This window comes from Seriola dumerili, unplaced genomic scaffold, assembly GCF_002260705.1.
Source record: "Seriola dumerili isolate Sdu_G_001 unplaced genomic scaffold, Sdu_1.0 BDQW01000068.1, whole genome shotgun sequence".
In the NCBI taxonomy this organism is placed as follows: Eukaryota; Metazoa; Chordata; class Actinopteri; order Carangiformes; family Carangidae; genus Seriola; species Seriola dumerili.
In genome coordinates this window covers 16,613,749-16,628,343 of record NW_019174323.1, presented here as the reverse complement: position 1 = coordinate 16,628,343, position 14,595 = coordinate 16,613,749, and the positions used below count along the sequence as shown (strand labels likewise).

General features: G+C 40.7%; 1 protein-coding gene across 2 annotated transcripts in view; it reads left to right on the top strand.

Moving 5' to 3' along the window:
• LOC111219829 (ras-related protein Rab-26-like) overlaps positions 1–14,595 on the top strand; it is a 75,949-nt gene that overhangs the window by 6,267 nt on the left and 55,087 nt on the right. For both annotated transcript variants that reach the window (XM_022742645.1, XM_022742646.1), the window contains exon 2: positions 2,780–2,890. In XM_022742645.1, coding sequence (XP_022598366.1) covers positions 2,780–2,890 — 111 coding nt within the window. The remainder of the gene's footprint in view (positions 1–2,779; positions 2,891–14,595) is intronic.

The following is a 14,595-nucleotide window of genomic DNA, read 5'->3' as shown; positions in this document are numbered from 1 at the left end:
GAAAAACATTTTGACTTACTATTTCATAATTCTGATTTAGTATCGGATGATTTTTAACTTTTGGCTTATTAGCTCGTAATTTTGATCATGTAAGTTAAAATTTGACTTAGTATCTCATAAGTTTGACGTAGTAAGAAAAATATTTGACCTGGACCTTTATTGTCAAAGTGGAAAACTAAATACAAAAAGTCAAAATTGTGCCTATTATAAGTAAAATTTTGACTTACTATTGCATGATTCTGATTTTGACTAAAAGTTAAATTCTGACCCAGTATTTCAAAAGTTTGACTCAGTAAGTTTAAATTATTAGACTTATTATCTCATACTTTTGATGCAGTAATTGACTTACTATGTTATACTTTTGATTTTGTATTATTATTCAAAGTTATAATATGTCTATATATATATATATATATATATATATATATATATATATATATTATTACATTACATTATCCCAAATGTTTCCAGCAATTCTCAAACCTAGAGATATCTGTGATTTTAATATGGTAACGCTCTGTGTCATTTGGTCACCTGTCAATGACATCATATCCCCTATGTGCAAGCGTTGGTGGTGTGGTTACCTGCTAGAAGCTCAAAATGGACTTTTAATCCAGGTTTAAGCCACAATAACTTTTATTTTAACCGGATGAAAGATTTTAATCATCCGACATCTGAATGTTAAGTTATCAGAAATAAAAAAAGTATCTGAGTCACTGATACTTAAAGTTAAACTGGGTTCCTAATGATTTAATGCCCTAGTCCGTTTGTTATGGAGAGGATGAGCGCCAGCAAAAAACTTCTGATTCACAAGTTGTCAGAGAAACAATCAAAACAAAGGTTAGCATCAATCTCAGCTCCCAACTCTCAATGCTCAAACAGTGACTTTAGATGTGAAGCTGCTTTATTCAGTGTTTTTAACGGTTGTAATCACCGGGTCTGTTTTGACTTCCTGAACCACTCACACTGGAGGAATCAAAACCAGGAAGAAGCTTACGGCAATGGCGGTGCAGACAACAACTCCCATGATCCTACGCTGTTTCAAGATGTCACCCATTGTCGTCTTTCGTCATTGTTTTGATTGAGAGACCGCTAGAGGCAGAAGGTTCAAACTTTGCGTCTCATTTTGACTGAGAAAGTTGAATTTCGATCCACTATTTCATCATTTGTGTTTACTGTGAGTATTTTTATTTTCATAATCCCTATTTTTTTTTAATGTCTTGGCAGAAATTGACCTCCATAGATTTTGCCTTTGCGGTTGTGATATGCTGCTCTTTGGGGGAGCCTTGCTGGAAAATGTTAATTTCACCATTATTTCCCTCAAGGCGCATGGTTAATAAAATTCACAGGACTATTGTTTTATCCATATAGGTCAATTCATCCCCAGTGTCTGTAATTGCATCATGTTAACCTCCAAAAAACTCCTCTCACATGTATGAAATACTACCAAGTACTCCCAGTGTGTTTCCACACTTGTCTTTTCAAATGCTGAAGTTTAGGAACTGTAATGGCCGATAGAAACATTAAGCGGTGAGCGCCACAGTTGGAGTGTAATAATGCAATAACAGTGCAATAACATGAAATGGATGATGAGGAGGAGGTGTTACTATTATGTATGAGATCACTTGACAGTGGTGCATTAGGAGGCTTTTTCTTCAGCAGCAGTGGACATGATGACAAAACATCTGGCAGCAACTGCACATCCCACAATACATAAGACATTTTCCGTTTTACCAGATTCTACTTTTAAATGATGTTTTATTCATTCATTAATTAATTTATGTAAAACGTCATAAACACAAGTAATACTTTTAACTGTAAACTTTAACTGAAATTAACATAAATGCTGTAAACAATAAAAATACATAAAATTTATCAATATATCGCAGCCTGTAAAGCTTCTTCATGAAGACAAACTCATTCAGAATATTATAATACCGTCATGTTGCTGCCAAAACTTCAATAATTTAAGTATAATTTAAAATTTTATGTTGTTTGGATTGTTGTTTCTCTTGAAGAATCACACTGGACATATTTTCAGCTTTTATCACTTTTCATAGACTAAATATTTCATTGATTTAAAAAAACAGCTAGATGAATGCATTACGTTAATTAATGCATAATGGAAATAGTAATTAGCTGCAGCCTCATTGACGATACAGCATTGACAGATAATTTAAAAAAACTATGAATTGGAGATGATAAATAATAATGATAATCTGTGTCGAGCAAATCTGCAAATCTGAATTCTCATCCCGTGGGTGGCAGCCGGTATTAATTTTTGGACCCTGATTAACAACTGTTCCCGTGACAACCCCGCCAAAATCACTGCTCAACTCTGACTCTGTATAATACACACAGTTGTAACGGTTCAGTGTCTCAAGTATCACCTCTAATCGCAGCAAATCCAACACAGTCGGCTCTCATATCAGGATGTGTCGCTGACGACGGAGTCTATAAATAACAAATTAGCAAAGCTTTGATAGACACAGTACATGGGTTTGTGTTGCCTGATGAGAAGGAAACAAAACAAACAAGCTCTGAGTCCCACCTCTCCCTTCACTCCGTCCCAGTGGTCTGAACAATCTGCTCTGTCCCACTGGAGTGACTAGAAATACTCTGTTTCCCCTGTATACGTGTGTGTCAGTGTCTTGCATTTCCTAAACTCAGTTTTTACCTGAGCCTTTCACCCTCCTCTACTTCTTATCATCCTCCCCCACACACACACGGCTTTGGCTTTTTATCAGCCAACACCTTTCTCCATGTGTCTGTGTCTCAGGTGATGCTGGTGGGGGATTCAGGTGTGGGGAAGACCTGTCTGCTGGTTCGCTTCAAAGACGGAGCCTTTCTAGCTGGAAGCTTCATCTCTACTGTGGGTATCGACTTCAGGGTAAGTGCGAACACGTACACACTCGGGATGAAAAGCGTACCTCAGTTCAGTGCGACTCTTTGGGTTTGGACGTTTGTTTGGAAAGCTTCGGGAAATGCGACTCTGGCAGAACAACATATATCAGCGACAGCAGTGTGAAGCTTTCCAAATCACTTTAAATGCTTGTCACCGCGTCTGACAGAACGTAAACACAGAAAATAGCCCCCTGGATTAGCTATTATAGCTTGCCGGCTAACCTGGCTAGCTGTTTGATTAGTCAACTAGCAACCTATGTATTGCAATAGAAACAAATATCAATCACTTGCACATCGTTTCATATATAGCACAATTACACTTCAACACAGGTGCAACAAAAACGACCTGAAGGGACACACGTGGCGAATGCAAAGTTAGCATGACGCATCGTTGGAATGGACACAATTATAAGAGGAGGGAGGTTGGAAAATACCACATTTCCTTTAAACTCGTAGTATGCCACCGGATCCTACTTTTCCCACAATGCAACTTGACTTCGTCTTTCTTTAAACCCTCACTGCAGGTTGAATTCCCTCCTTTCATAGGCTTGACTAATACTTTCTATGACAAATAATTGAAGTTTGAACATTTCCTGTTTGCAGAGAACTGAACACGACTTGTCAGGATTGAATTCTTTGATCAAGAGAGTGTAATTTTCCTAAAAAAAAAAACAAAAAAAAACTTGCATGCAGCTCTAACAACGGCGCTTTAGGAGCCGATGTTCTGGTTCAGCTCTCTTTCCTATATGAGAGTGTGACTTGCAAGGTGTTTAAACCCTGCCGGTCCCTATGGGATACAACACATTTAAGATAAATTAAAAAAAAGGTAATTTAAAGTGTGATTATTTATTGACGGGCTAATCCTTTCTTTACTGCTAATGGCTAACCCATTTTCTGCCCATTGTGCCCCGGGGGAAAGTGCAGACGAGGGTTACACTGCCACTAAAGAACAGCTTCTCTTTTGAGTGTTGCAGCCGCAGACTAGAAGCAGTGACCTGTTTCAGTCTTTTACTGTCTTGATGCTCCCGCAAGCGAGATCCCTATAACTTCACAATCTGACACAGCTGTTTGTGGAAAAAAAACCTTCCCTGAGGAGATATTCTCAGCCCTGATGCTGTCATCCAGACTGAGTAACAGGAGAGCTGGTGTAACAGTAAGAGAGAGGTTAAGTTCCAGTGTATCGAAGCCAATAGCAGGAAGGAGTGCTGAGCTGAAAACACACTGTTGATGCCGCCCAGCAGGATGTCTTATGATGTGTGTTTACAGTGCTAGCACAAATAAGAGGCACCACAGTGTGTGAAGTTACCAGAACCACACTGCGTATAAAGCACACAACAACATAATGTTTTACCCTGGTAGCAGGTGACTTTTATGTTGCACTGTAGCCCGTCTCTTAAGCAACGTATCAGCCAGCAGAGGAAGTAAAAAGTCCAATCAGACGAATGTGCCAAGCGAGGACGCAGCTTTGAAATGAATGCTGCTTTCCTCAGGCGATAATGCTGGAAAACAGGACGGTGGTGTGGAATACAGGATCACACAAGAAAATAGAGCAGTCTTTTATGGGCAACGTAGATATAACTAATCGTCTTTTTATCTGCATCTGTGGAAGAAAGTCTTTGCAACAAGAAAGAACGGTCACCGTCACTTCTAAAAACAAACAATAAAGAACACGCACCTCCAGGAACGAACAGCTCCTCGATCAGAAAACCTCATTGTTTGCAAAGACTTCTGAAAGTCTCTGTGACATCCAGATGTGGCTTCAGTAAATGTATTGGATGCTATTGGAGCAGTGTGCGGATGCTTTGTCTGCGTCTCCCCTCATTATCACTCCTATATATGATGGGACTGTCCGCCCAGGTACTGCAGGGTGACAGCATGAGCAGATTGTGATGAATGATTTATTGGTTATTTCAAAGCAACACCATTCAAAATATAGAATTGCAACTCACTCCGTTTTTTTTTTTCTCTGCTGCGCACTCACAGCTCTCACATACACACATTTGTATTTCTATACATGTAAGGACTCAGCTCATTCTGCAGCCCTCAATTCATGAAAGTACATGAGCTGCTTTTAAAAATAAAAAGTGTTGGTATCAATATCGATACTGGCAGTTCTGGCTCTGTGTTACTTGGTATCGGCTTGAATTAATGCGTGCACCATAGGCATGCTCATGAGGATGGGGGATTATTATTTCAGCGCTTCGCACATGTAACGAGCAGACCTTTCAACACTACGGACCCATGAATGCACCATTTTCACTCCCGGGTGCTTTAGGAAGGAGTGAAGCTCTTTAGAAAAGATGGACCGTCTCTTTTCAGTTGTGGTGAAAACAAACTGGGACCATTCGGTTGTGAATGTTTCAGTGTTTTACAGATACGTCTGGTCACCGTACGCTAGGCTAAGCTAACGTTTGCCGGCAGTAGCTTCATATTTAAATATGAGAGTGCTTTCAAATTTCTCTTCACTCTCGGCAAGAAAGTGAATAAGTATTTTTCCCCAACACCAAGTGTTAACCTTTAAACCTCTTCTTTTTAGAAAAAGGGAGGGCCATCTGAAATGTCCTCACTCTCAACGTGTCAAACTTTTAATTGGTTCTCACAAAGATAGATGTACAAGAGAACGCACACATCAACTTCCACTGGCTTTTTAATGTGCTCGCTCGATCTCACTCCGCTTTAATCTCCTGTTTTGTATATATTTGATGTCTGCAGCTCTTTATCTCTTCATTTTATTCTTAGCGATGTGACGAGACGCTGAAGGAAAAAGCACTCCTACAGTGTTTTGAAATTGTTCTGCTTTGACAGCTTACTTATTAAAAACTTTAAGAACATTGTGAACATAGACATGAAAAATGATCCAGGTTTGTTGGCGCACTTCAGTATGCACTTTGTTTAGTGATAAGCATTTTGGAGAGTTTTATTATTAAGGCTTGTGTAGTGGCTGTGACATGATATGATACTATTTTTAAATAGCAGAAGCCACTTGTCTATGTTTAACCCTCCTGCTATGGATAATGCTATCAGTTCATGCTAAGATGTCGGCACTGGGCACCAGAGCTTGTTATCTCCATGACACGTGGATCAGCCGTGTTCTCATAACTTCATGGGGTAAATGACCAAAGGGCAAATAAGCTCAGCGAATTTCTTTAATTGACACTGTTCACTGATATTTGATGTAATTCATTTTCAGCAGCTCGCAGCGCAGTAGAGGTCATCTTGACTTTCACCTTGTGCTTAATTGAAATGGGTAAAAAAAGGATTTCCTTCAGCGTTAAATTGTTCTTTGAGGTGATTTAGTTGATGTGTTCTTTGCTTAAAGCCATTGGACAAAGTTGCAGAAAATGGTTATTAGGACGTTTGTATAACTTTTGTTTGGAAAAGTTACGGACGGATAATTCAGTTTGGTCTTCCTCATGTTGTTAAGTTAATACTGATCATTTTTATTTACTGTTTCCTGACAGTTTGCGGACAGTCTGAGAAAGTTAGAGCTACAAAGTGTGATACAATATGAGATGATATACCAGCTTGTTATCTGTTCACACGTCGTCCAAACGACCCCGTTGTTCTTCTGTTGGAAATAATCACATCTCTGTGCTTTGGTGTTTCTCCCAGTGTGAATACAGGGCGACACTAAGTTGTGCCCATCAGGCAGCTCTGAGAATATATTGGGAACGTTGGGAATAAGCTGTGCTGTAAACTGCTGCTCTCTAGCTAAAAGCTGATATAGTGTAGCTGTGAGTGCAGCACTGAGCGTTAAAAACCCTGCAGTTTTCAGCACTGTCAGGATTGTGCAGCAATGTGACCTTTTACATTCAAGATAATGAGGAGTAGGAGTCAGCACCCATAAAAAAAAAAAAAACTTTTTGGAAGAGGGCGCAACCTAACTTCTTCCTGCCTTTTTCCGTCCATTTATATTTCTCTTGACAGAATGAGACGGTGAGTCAGAAATCAAAACTTCAAACACTCCTCTTGTCTTGTCTCCTCCCTTCTGTCTTTCGCTGGGAGAATTGTTAAACTCGCCGATGAGATTCATCCGTTTCTGCGGTGGACGATTAGCAGGGTGTGTTTCTGCCTCTTCTCCCTGCTGTCCATGATGTGTGTGTGTGTGTGTCTGCACATCTAATCATGTGTGCTGCCTCCTCATTTCCATAGTTTGGCTTTTCGTCTCCCTCTCGCCACCTATTCGCTCTGCCTGAAGAGATGCAGCACAGCACCGGACCGGTTAATCATTAAACTAACTGCCTCACCCGTGCACCGACGCAGATGGTTTTCTATGCATGTGAGAGAGAGAGTGTGTGTGTGTGTGTGTGTGGCCTGGAAGGTGCAACAGCCTGCCAGAGCATGACAGGAGGATAATGTTCACCACCCGCAATGCCCTTTAGAGATAATTGCCATGTGACATAGTTGCCGTGTGCGATTGTTTGTGTGCGCGCGACCGGCTAGCACCTAACTCTCGGAGGAGGAACAGCTGTAGGAAACAGCTGCCTTGAAGCCACAACATCTTTACTGAGAATGTTTTAAAGTTCCTCCCCACACATGTTTTAAACTATGTAAAAAAAATACTCTGCTATGATTAATATTTTGTTTTCCCACATAAAAAGTAGGTCGACCTGAGAAAGAGCACATCACACGAATGATTAGTTAAAGGTGCAACCTGTCGATTAGATTATGAGTAAAGTTACAAATCCATTCATTGCATTATATTCATGATGTAACAGCTGAACGGGAGGAAGCTGCTGAACCCGAGAACAAATGGCGCTAGTAGTGATGGTCCGCGGTGAGAGGAGGGAAATGACGCTGGAGAAATCACTTCATCCTCTTCAGTTAAAGAGGCAATATTTTAACTATTTTATTGTATCTCATTGTCAGGCTTTCTTATTTGATTTGTCTTTTTCATTTTTCCACACTCCAGACTGCACCAACCTCCTATGAAAAGTGCTATACTAATAAAGTTTGATTGATTGATCGGTTGAATAAAGCGTACCTCTATTGTGCATTGTACTTTGTCAGTCACGAGGTTAGATTTAATCTGCTGGATTGCTTTATGGCACAAAACTCCAGAGCAGATGGGGCTAAAGCTTTCAGAGTTGGTGGTGATGGAAGATGGTGGGAAGAGTCACAGAGACCTGGAGAAGTAATTTCTAATATATTTATTCTCTTCACTGAAGGCGAACGGAGAACATTCAACAACAACAGGAGAGCAGTATGTAAATGATGGGACAAACTCTCACTTTTGTCTCTTGTCGCTGTGTTTGGGGATCAGGCTCATCAGGCAAAAAACACTATGGTGGAAGGAGTGAAAGGACACTGGAGAAATCACTTCCGACGCCTGTTGTTGTTGTTGTTGTTGTTGTTGTCGTCGCCATCCACACTGCTCCCCACACCTCCTCCAGCTGTCTGGGCTGCTGGCCCCCCGGTAGATTGTCAGTGTATATTCAAGACTAATACGTTGCACTGAACGTCAAGCTTGTGAGATTTACACTTGCTTCATAAGACTGGGAGGCAACAGTGGAGCAGGGGGGGGGTGTGTTCATTTTTAGAGCTGGCCATCCTGCTGATGTGAGATAGTAGCTGCTTCTCCTGGCCGTGGTCTCTCTGATTAAAACAGTTCATTTAATTTTTTACCAATGGTATCTTTAGTACGTGCACTCTTGCCCCTTGTTTCTCCAGCTGCCTGTTTGTCTGTGCATTTAATGCAAGACCACTTTTTGAACATGCTGTGTCCGTATCCTGATCGACAGATTATAAGACTGATGACGATTACAGCCCCTCTGCGCCGCTTCAGGCTCCCAGACGCCGTCCATCGATCCTGGGACGCTTCATTTGCCCCCGAGTAACGTGTGTGGCTATGTTCATGTTGCAGGCAAATCTCACCAAACAAAACATGCTCTTTATGCTTGACTGTCGGCTTTGAAATACACTGGTAACCGCACTGGACAACACTGGTTGTCATAGTAACACTCTACAGGTACACCAAAGGCAATTTTCTGTCCACAATGTGAAACGGCTGAAAGGTATAGTCTGCATTATGCATGTGCCCACACACACACACACACACACACACACACACACACACACACACACACACACACACATTTTTCAGACACTGATTCACACTCGTATTCACACACATACAGTCATCAACTCCTAATTGTTTAGCAGGATGAGTCATTCATATCTGAAGGGCCTCACCGTACATCCATGTTTGATTACGTGTGTATGTTTTGTATCGTGTTCAGCGCTCGATGACCTGATTTTAACCCGGATTCACTCACAACACTCACTGACGTAAAGACACATGACAGTTTACGTAACAGCGTGTAGACTCTCACCAGTGCTGTGGGTTCGACATGCCACCTGAACATTATTTAAATGAACTTACTGTTGTGCTGTATTTCCATTATATGACAATCTTTTTGGGTAAAATCACAATCCACCATCTGACTCACCATCTACATCCTGTTTCTGCTCGGATTTTATTGTGAAAATCGCGACTTTAAGGCGCGATTCGTATCTTTTTTTATTTTTTATTTTATCTTCATGATCTCATCGTCACGTCTCAGCAGGTTCATTTAATGAACATATTGGCATTAATCTTAGTGGACAGATAAACTTCGAATCATAAAGCACCTCACAGAATCTTGTCTGGAGCTTCAACTTGGATTTATTGTGACGCATTAAAATTTTTAAATAACAGAAGATCTGAATGGAGTGTATGCAACCTGCTTAAGAATATTACGTATAAGAGAAAGTTGGAGAATTGTTAATTTTATTTATCATCATCATTTTTCTTCATATTGATTTTTTTGCTCATTTTAACAAACAATAAAAACCTCAACCCACTGCACAAACCATAACAAACAGGACAATAAGTTAAGTTGACAATCAAGCCAAACTTGACCACCAAATACACAAACAAGTTACAGAGCGGGTCATTACTGTCAGAAGCTTCCTGTCGGTTCTGCGCCACATGATCTGCTCTTCTCCTGCAGCGTCGGCTGAAAATAAGCCATATGCAGATGCATTTCCGTATTCATGAATAAGCAAAATGATGAAACACACTCATGCTAATAAGCCGCCACGGGACGACAACAACACCGGGAACAGTACAAAGTCAAAGTCACATTTTCTGCAGTCTTACGTAACCTATCATTTCTACTTCTCTCCCCTTCATTCCTAATCCTCTCTGCTGAAGGGTTTCATTTACATTTACTTTGCTTCTCCTTCTTTGGGTCGGTAAATTACTCTTGTTGTATAACACGACCCCAAAGTGAAGTGGCCCAGAGGACCTGAAGACCTGGTGACAGACGTACAGGGTCTCTGTGGGTCCTTTAAAAAGTCCTGAATTTTCGGCCTTTTAATGTCTTAATTACGATTTTGACAGGTCTTAAAAATTGATTGGATTATGAAGTTATCATTAAGTTGCAGTTGTTTTGAGGAGAGATTTTAATCACACTGTAACAAAACTACAAAATGAAACCAATATGGAGCCAATAACCACTAATGCAAGCCGGGCAGCCCGGTCAGAATTTATTGGAGCACAACCAGCTTGTGTGTTCGCGATATTGTGTTTGGGCTGATGTGACGTCTCATCGCATCAAAATGAAAGGAAGTAATAAGTTAAAGCAGTTTCTATTAATTCTGGTAAGTGCATGTTCTACATGATCGACCTCAAGGCCACAGCATTTAGTGCTCAGGTGAAGCCCGCCAAAACTGCAAACTTGAAGCCCCCTGCACCTCATGCAAGATAAGGTTCAAACTAGGAACTTTTAATATAAAGTCACAGTGTAGAGTCGCATGGAAACTAAGAAAAACATAAAAGCCATCGTAAAAAGCCACCAGTTGTGAGGACATCCGGTCTTCTGAAGACACAACGAGGGTTTCAAACATACACAAACTACTTGCGTACGCACAGTTCAGTTCAGTCATTCTTAGTTGAATGTGCATGTGAATAAATTAATTTCCACTGCAGGTAATTCTGGGACATGAAACAGGGTCTTAAACTGTTTTCATGAGGGTCTTAAACTTGAAACACCCACAGAATCAGGTGTGTTCGTCTGCTTGTTTGTTTTTTTTTTTTTACCTTTTTCACTTTGCATCACACAACTACTCATGTGCTTGTTGGGTTCCCAGGAGACTGTTGTTATGGACCAGTAACCGTGACAACACAGCAAGGCAAATGAATGTGTGGAAACTGCTTCTACCAGATTCAGCTCGTTAGGCTGCCAGATGGCTTTCAGGCTTTTATTTTTTCGAGCTTCAGAGGTGACTGAGGTCATCAGCTGGGGACGGGGGAATGTTTTAGTTGTGGTCATTGCAGCCACAGAGGAAGCCGTGACCAAAATAGGCATGTGGTGAAAAAATTAACAGATGGGTTTATAGACAGTATTCATTCAGGCAGGGGCAGGTTGGTTTAAAGAAAAGCTTTGCTTCGCGTTCTCGCAGCTCGGTGCGCTCGGATTTGGAAGCGTTCCAGTTCAATCACAGTCTTCTACTGAAGGCCGCCGAACGGCTCCGCTGGAGCAAGTCGAGGTTTAAGTGTTGATCTGTACTCCACACGAGGCTTCACGTGCAGGACTGATTTCTTTCAATGAGAAGCTAATTATACAACATGATGACAGAGTGGGCAATATCAGGCTTTTAGGACACAAAGGACACATCCTCAGTATTCTTGTTTTAAATATAAAGGTTGTAACAACCTGGGGAGGAGTTTAATGATCAATGAGAAGAGGAACGATGATTAAAAAGTAAATTTTCCTCTTCACAAATAACCACAGTGGCTGCAACATGGGAATCAGTCACATTCTTACTAGGAGACTTGTTTGCAGCGGCAGCATTCGGCTGATCAATGATGTGACTTGATCTCACAGCTCTATCACTCGCTCAGTCAGTCACTCAGTCATGGGCATTTGCGTTTATAGGGCTCTGCCTGTTTACACATTCATCTGACGTGGAGCAACATCGGCATCCATTTACAGTTGTGTTTCTGGGCACCTGATGCATGTAACTCCAATATATAATAGTTTTATTTTGCCACTGTTTTCACTAACTCCTGAGAGAAATATCTCACTCTGCAGCTGCAAATTCTCCACTAGTTTTATTGATAGATAGATAGATAGATAGATAGATAGATAGATATATAGATATATAGACAGTTTTATTAATCTCTGGAGGGAAATTGAATTGTCATAGTTCTTAATGACTTTATTCTATTCTTTATTCTTCTCTTTAGTCTATTGGCCTCCTTTGCTTTGATGCCCAAGTGTCTGCTTTAATATTACACACAGTTATGTCATTCATTGATAATTTAAAAAGGTTCATTAGTGCAGCTTTGAACTACACTAAAAGTGACTAAACTAACATAAAGCTGAAGGAGAATACTGACATTACTATGGTAAAAAATGGTTCTGGTTTGGTTGCCTTAGGGAAAGACCGTGTTAATAAGTTTGATAATAGAAGGGTTATATCACTATATCACCACCGGTGTTGAAGAACGATACTACATCCATCTACCAGCCCAACCTTCACACTGTACTGTACTGGTCTGTTAAAATATTAGTTCCCTGAGTTGAAACTGAAGTTGACACTCAGTGAAAGATGACATGTCGTTATGAGAGTCATCCCGCTTCCTCTCTATAGAGTTATATAATTACACATCTGATAGCTGCCCGATTCAATTATACACTTTCACAATCTTCTGCTGAGCAGCTGAACCGGAGCAGTCGGCAGTGCGACGCCTTGCTCAGGTGCACCGCAGCCGGATGTGTTGAAACAAATGACAAATGCTCATTCACTTTTACCCACTCACCTTTTCTCTGACAGTCCAGGCCTCCAAACCGGTGACTGGAAGTCTGTCACGCCCCTTTTGAGTTTCTAAGTTTATATTTGTGCCGTCTTTGAGTGAGTTGTTCAAATATATTTTTTTATAAATGAATCAGAATTTGACTTGGAGACGTCTGCTGCTCACCCACAGGTTATAATCGTCACCGGTAAAGGTGAGATTTATAATTAGAAGTTTTATATTAAGGAGGTCGTGAGGGAAAATAAATCAGAAGAATTGCTTTGTCATTTAAAAACAGCAGCCTGAGTGTGTCAGTATTATCCGGCTCTTTGTCTGCTCAAACATGACAGATGCTGTTTCTGTTTGGGGAATTAGTTTTGTTTGTGCGAGTGATTTACTGCAATGGATGGAGAGAAACAGGTTAACAAACTCCCTTCATTTCAAACTGTGTGAGGACAGAATTAGTCTCTATCTGTAATTTGTCACAGTTAGGAGAAATCGCAAAGAAAACACAGCTGTTTGCAACTTCTGTTCTCTCCATCTGGGTTCGTCTCCTCTCAAGTTGTTGCACAGCGTCACACTAGAGTCCTTTCATTTGGCTTCAGCAAATGATCTACACAGACTTCAAGATGTCCCAGAATATTTGGGAGAGGGTTACCGAGGCTTTTGGGAACATGAGGAGAAAATTGTATCATATTTTCCTCCAAAACAAACAAATCCCTAAAGTCTGTTCATAGGGAACAAGTTCAATTATCTTTTAAATGGGAGGGAAGATAATTTCACATATAATGTATAACTAGGCTTTTTCTGCAAGGCATAGTCACTCAGAAATTAGACTTTTAAAAAAAAAAAAAGGTAATATTACAATAGACACACACAGACACATTACACTAACATGCAGCAACAAAAACAAGCAAGCAAATTAAACTTAACAAAGCATCAATCCTCCGACTCAAAGTTCAGTCAACAACTCCTCCAGCCTGAACAACCATGTAGGTCGTTTTTTCCCAGCCCTGTGATACCAGAGTGTCTCTTGAAATAGACCCCGAAATAGCCCTTTTGCGTACCGTACCTCGGTTGTCATGGTTACCACGAAAAAACACGACTGTGCCGAGAGCGGCATACCGATCGTCACAGTGGTTACTATAGTAACGGTCGTGGCTTGGTTAGGTTTACACCAAAACTTCTTGGTTAGGTTCAAGAAAAGATGTTGATTCGGGTTAAAATAAGTACTTCCTCCACTTCAGACGATCTCTGTTGTCATGGTTACAATAATAACAACGCGGTTAACTTTGTTGAACGCCCGTGGATAAAAGAAACAACATAAACTGCTGGTTTCACGTGGGAATCGAACACACCGCTCTCCTGTGTTTCGTTGACCCATCCATCCACCACAGCCTCCTCCTGACGTCACCGCACTTTCCCCTTTGCTCCTGTCATAACGACAACAGCCACTAGATGTCGCCTAGCAACAAAGCGTAACTATGGGCTCATTTTTTTTTTTTTGTACAGGAGGACAGTCTCTGTTCAGTCCAGATACTTTCACTACAAACCTATTTAAAGCTTCTGCATGTTACAAGGCAAATCAAGGTTTATATAGTCAGTGCTGCATTCAGGGGCACAAGTTAGATCAGCATTTTGCAGCATTTGTTAGGCAGGTTTCTTTCTGTTATTGCTGCTCAGGGCAAGATTTTTTTTAATGTAAAAATGTAACCATGTTTTCAGCCTTAGTTATGAATTGAAAATATCCCAATCACCCATAAGAGAGACAAATTATTCATCCATTTTGCCTCTGTATGTATTCAAGGCTGAGAGAAAAACTGTCTGGGGAGTTCATCACAGTCCACAAACAATCACGAGAGTCACAGAACATCTCATTCACATAGCCATTTTTCTCAGTGGCCTAATGG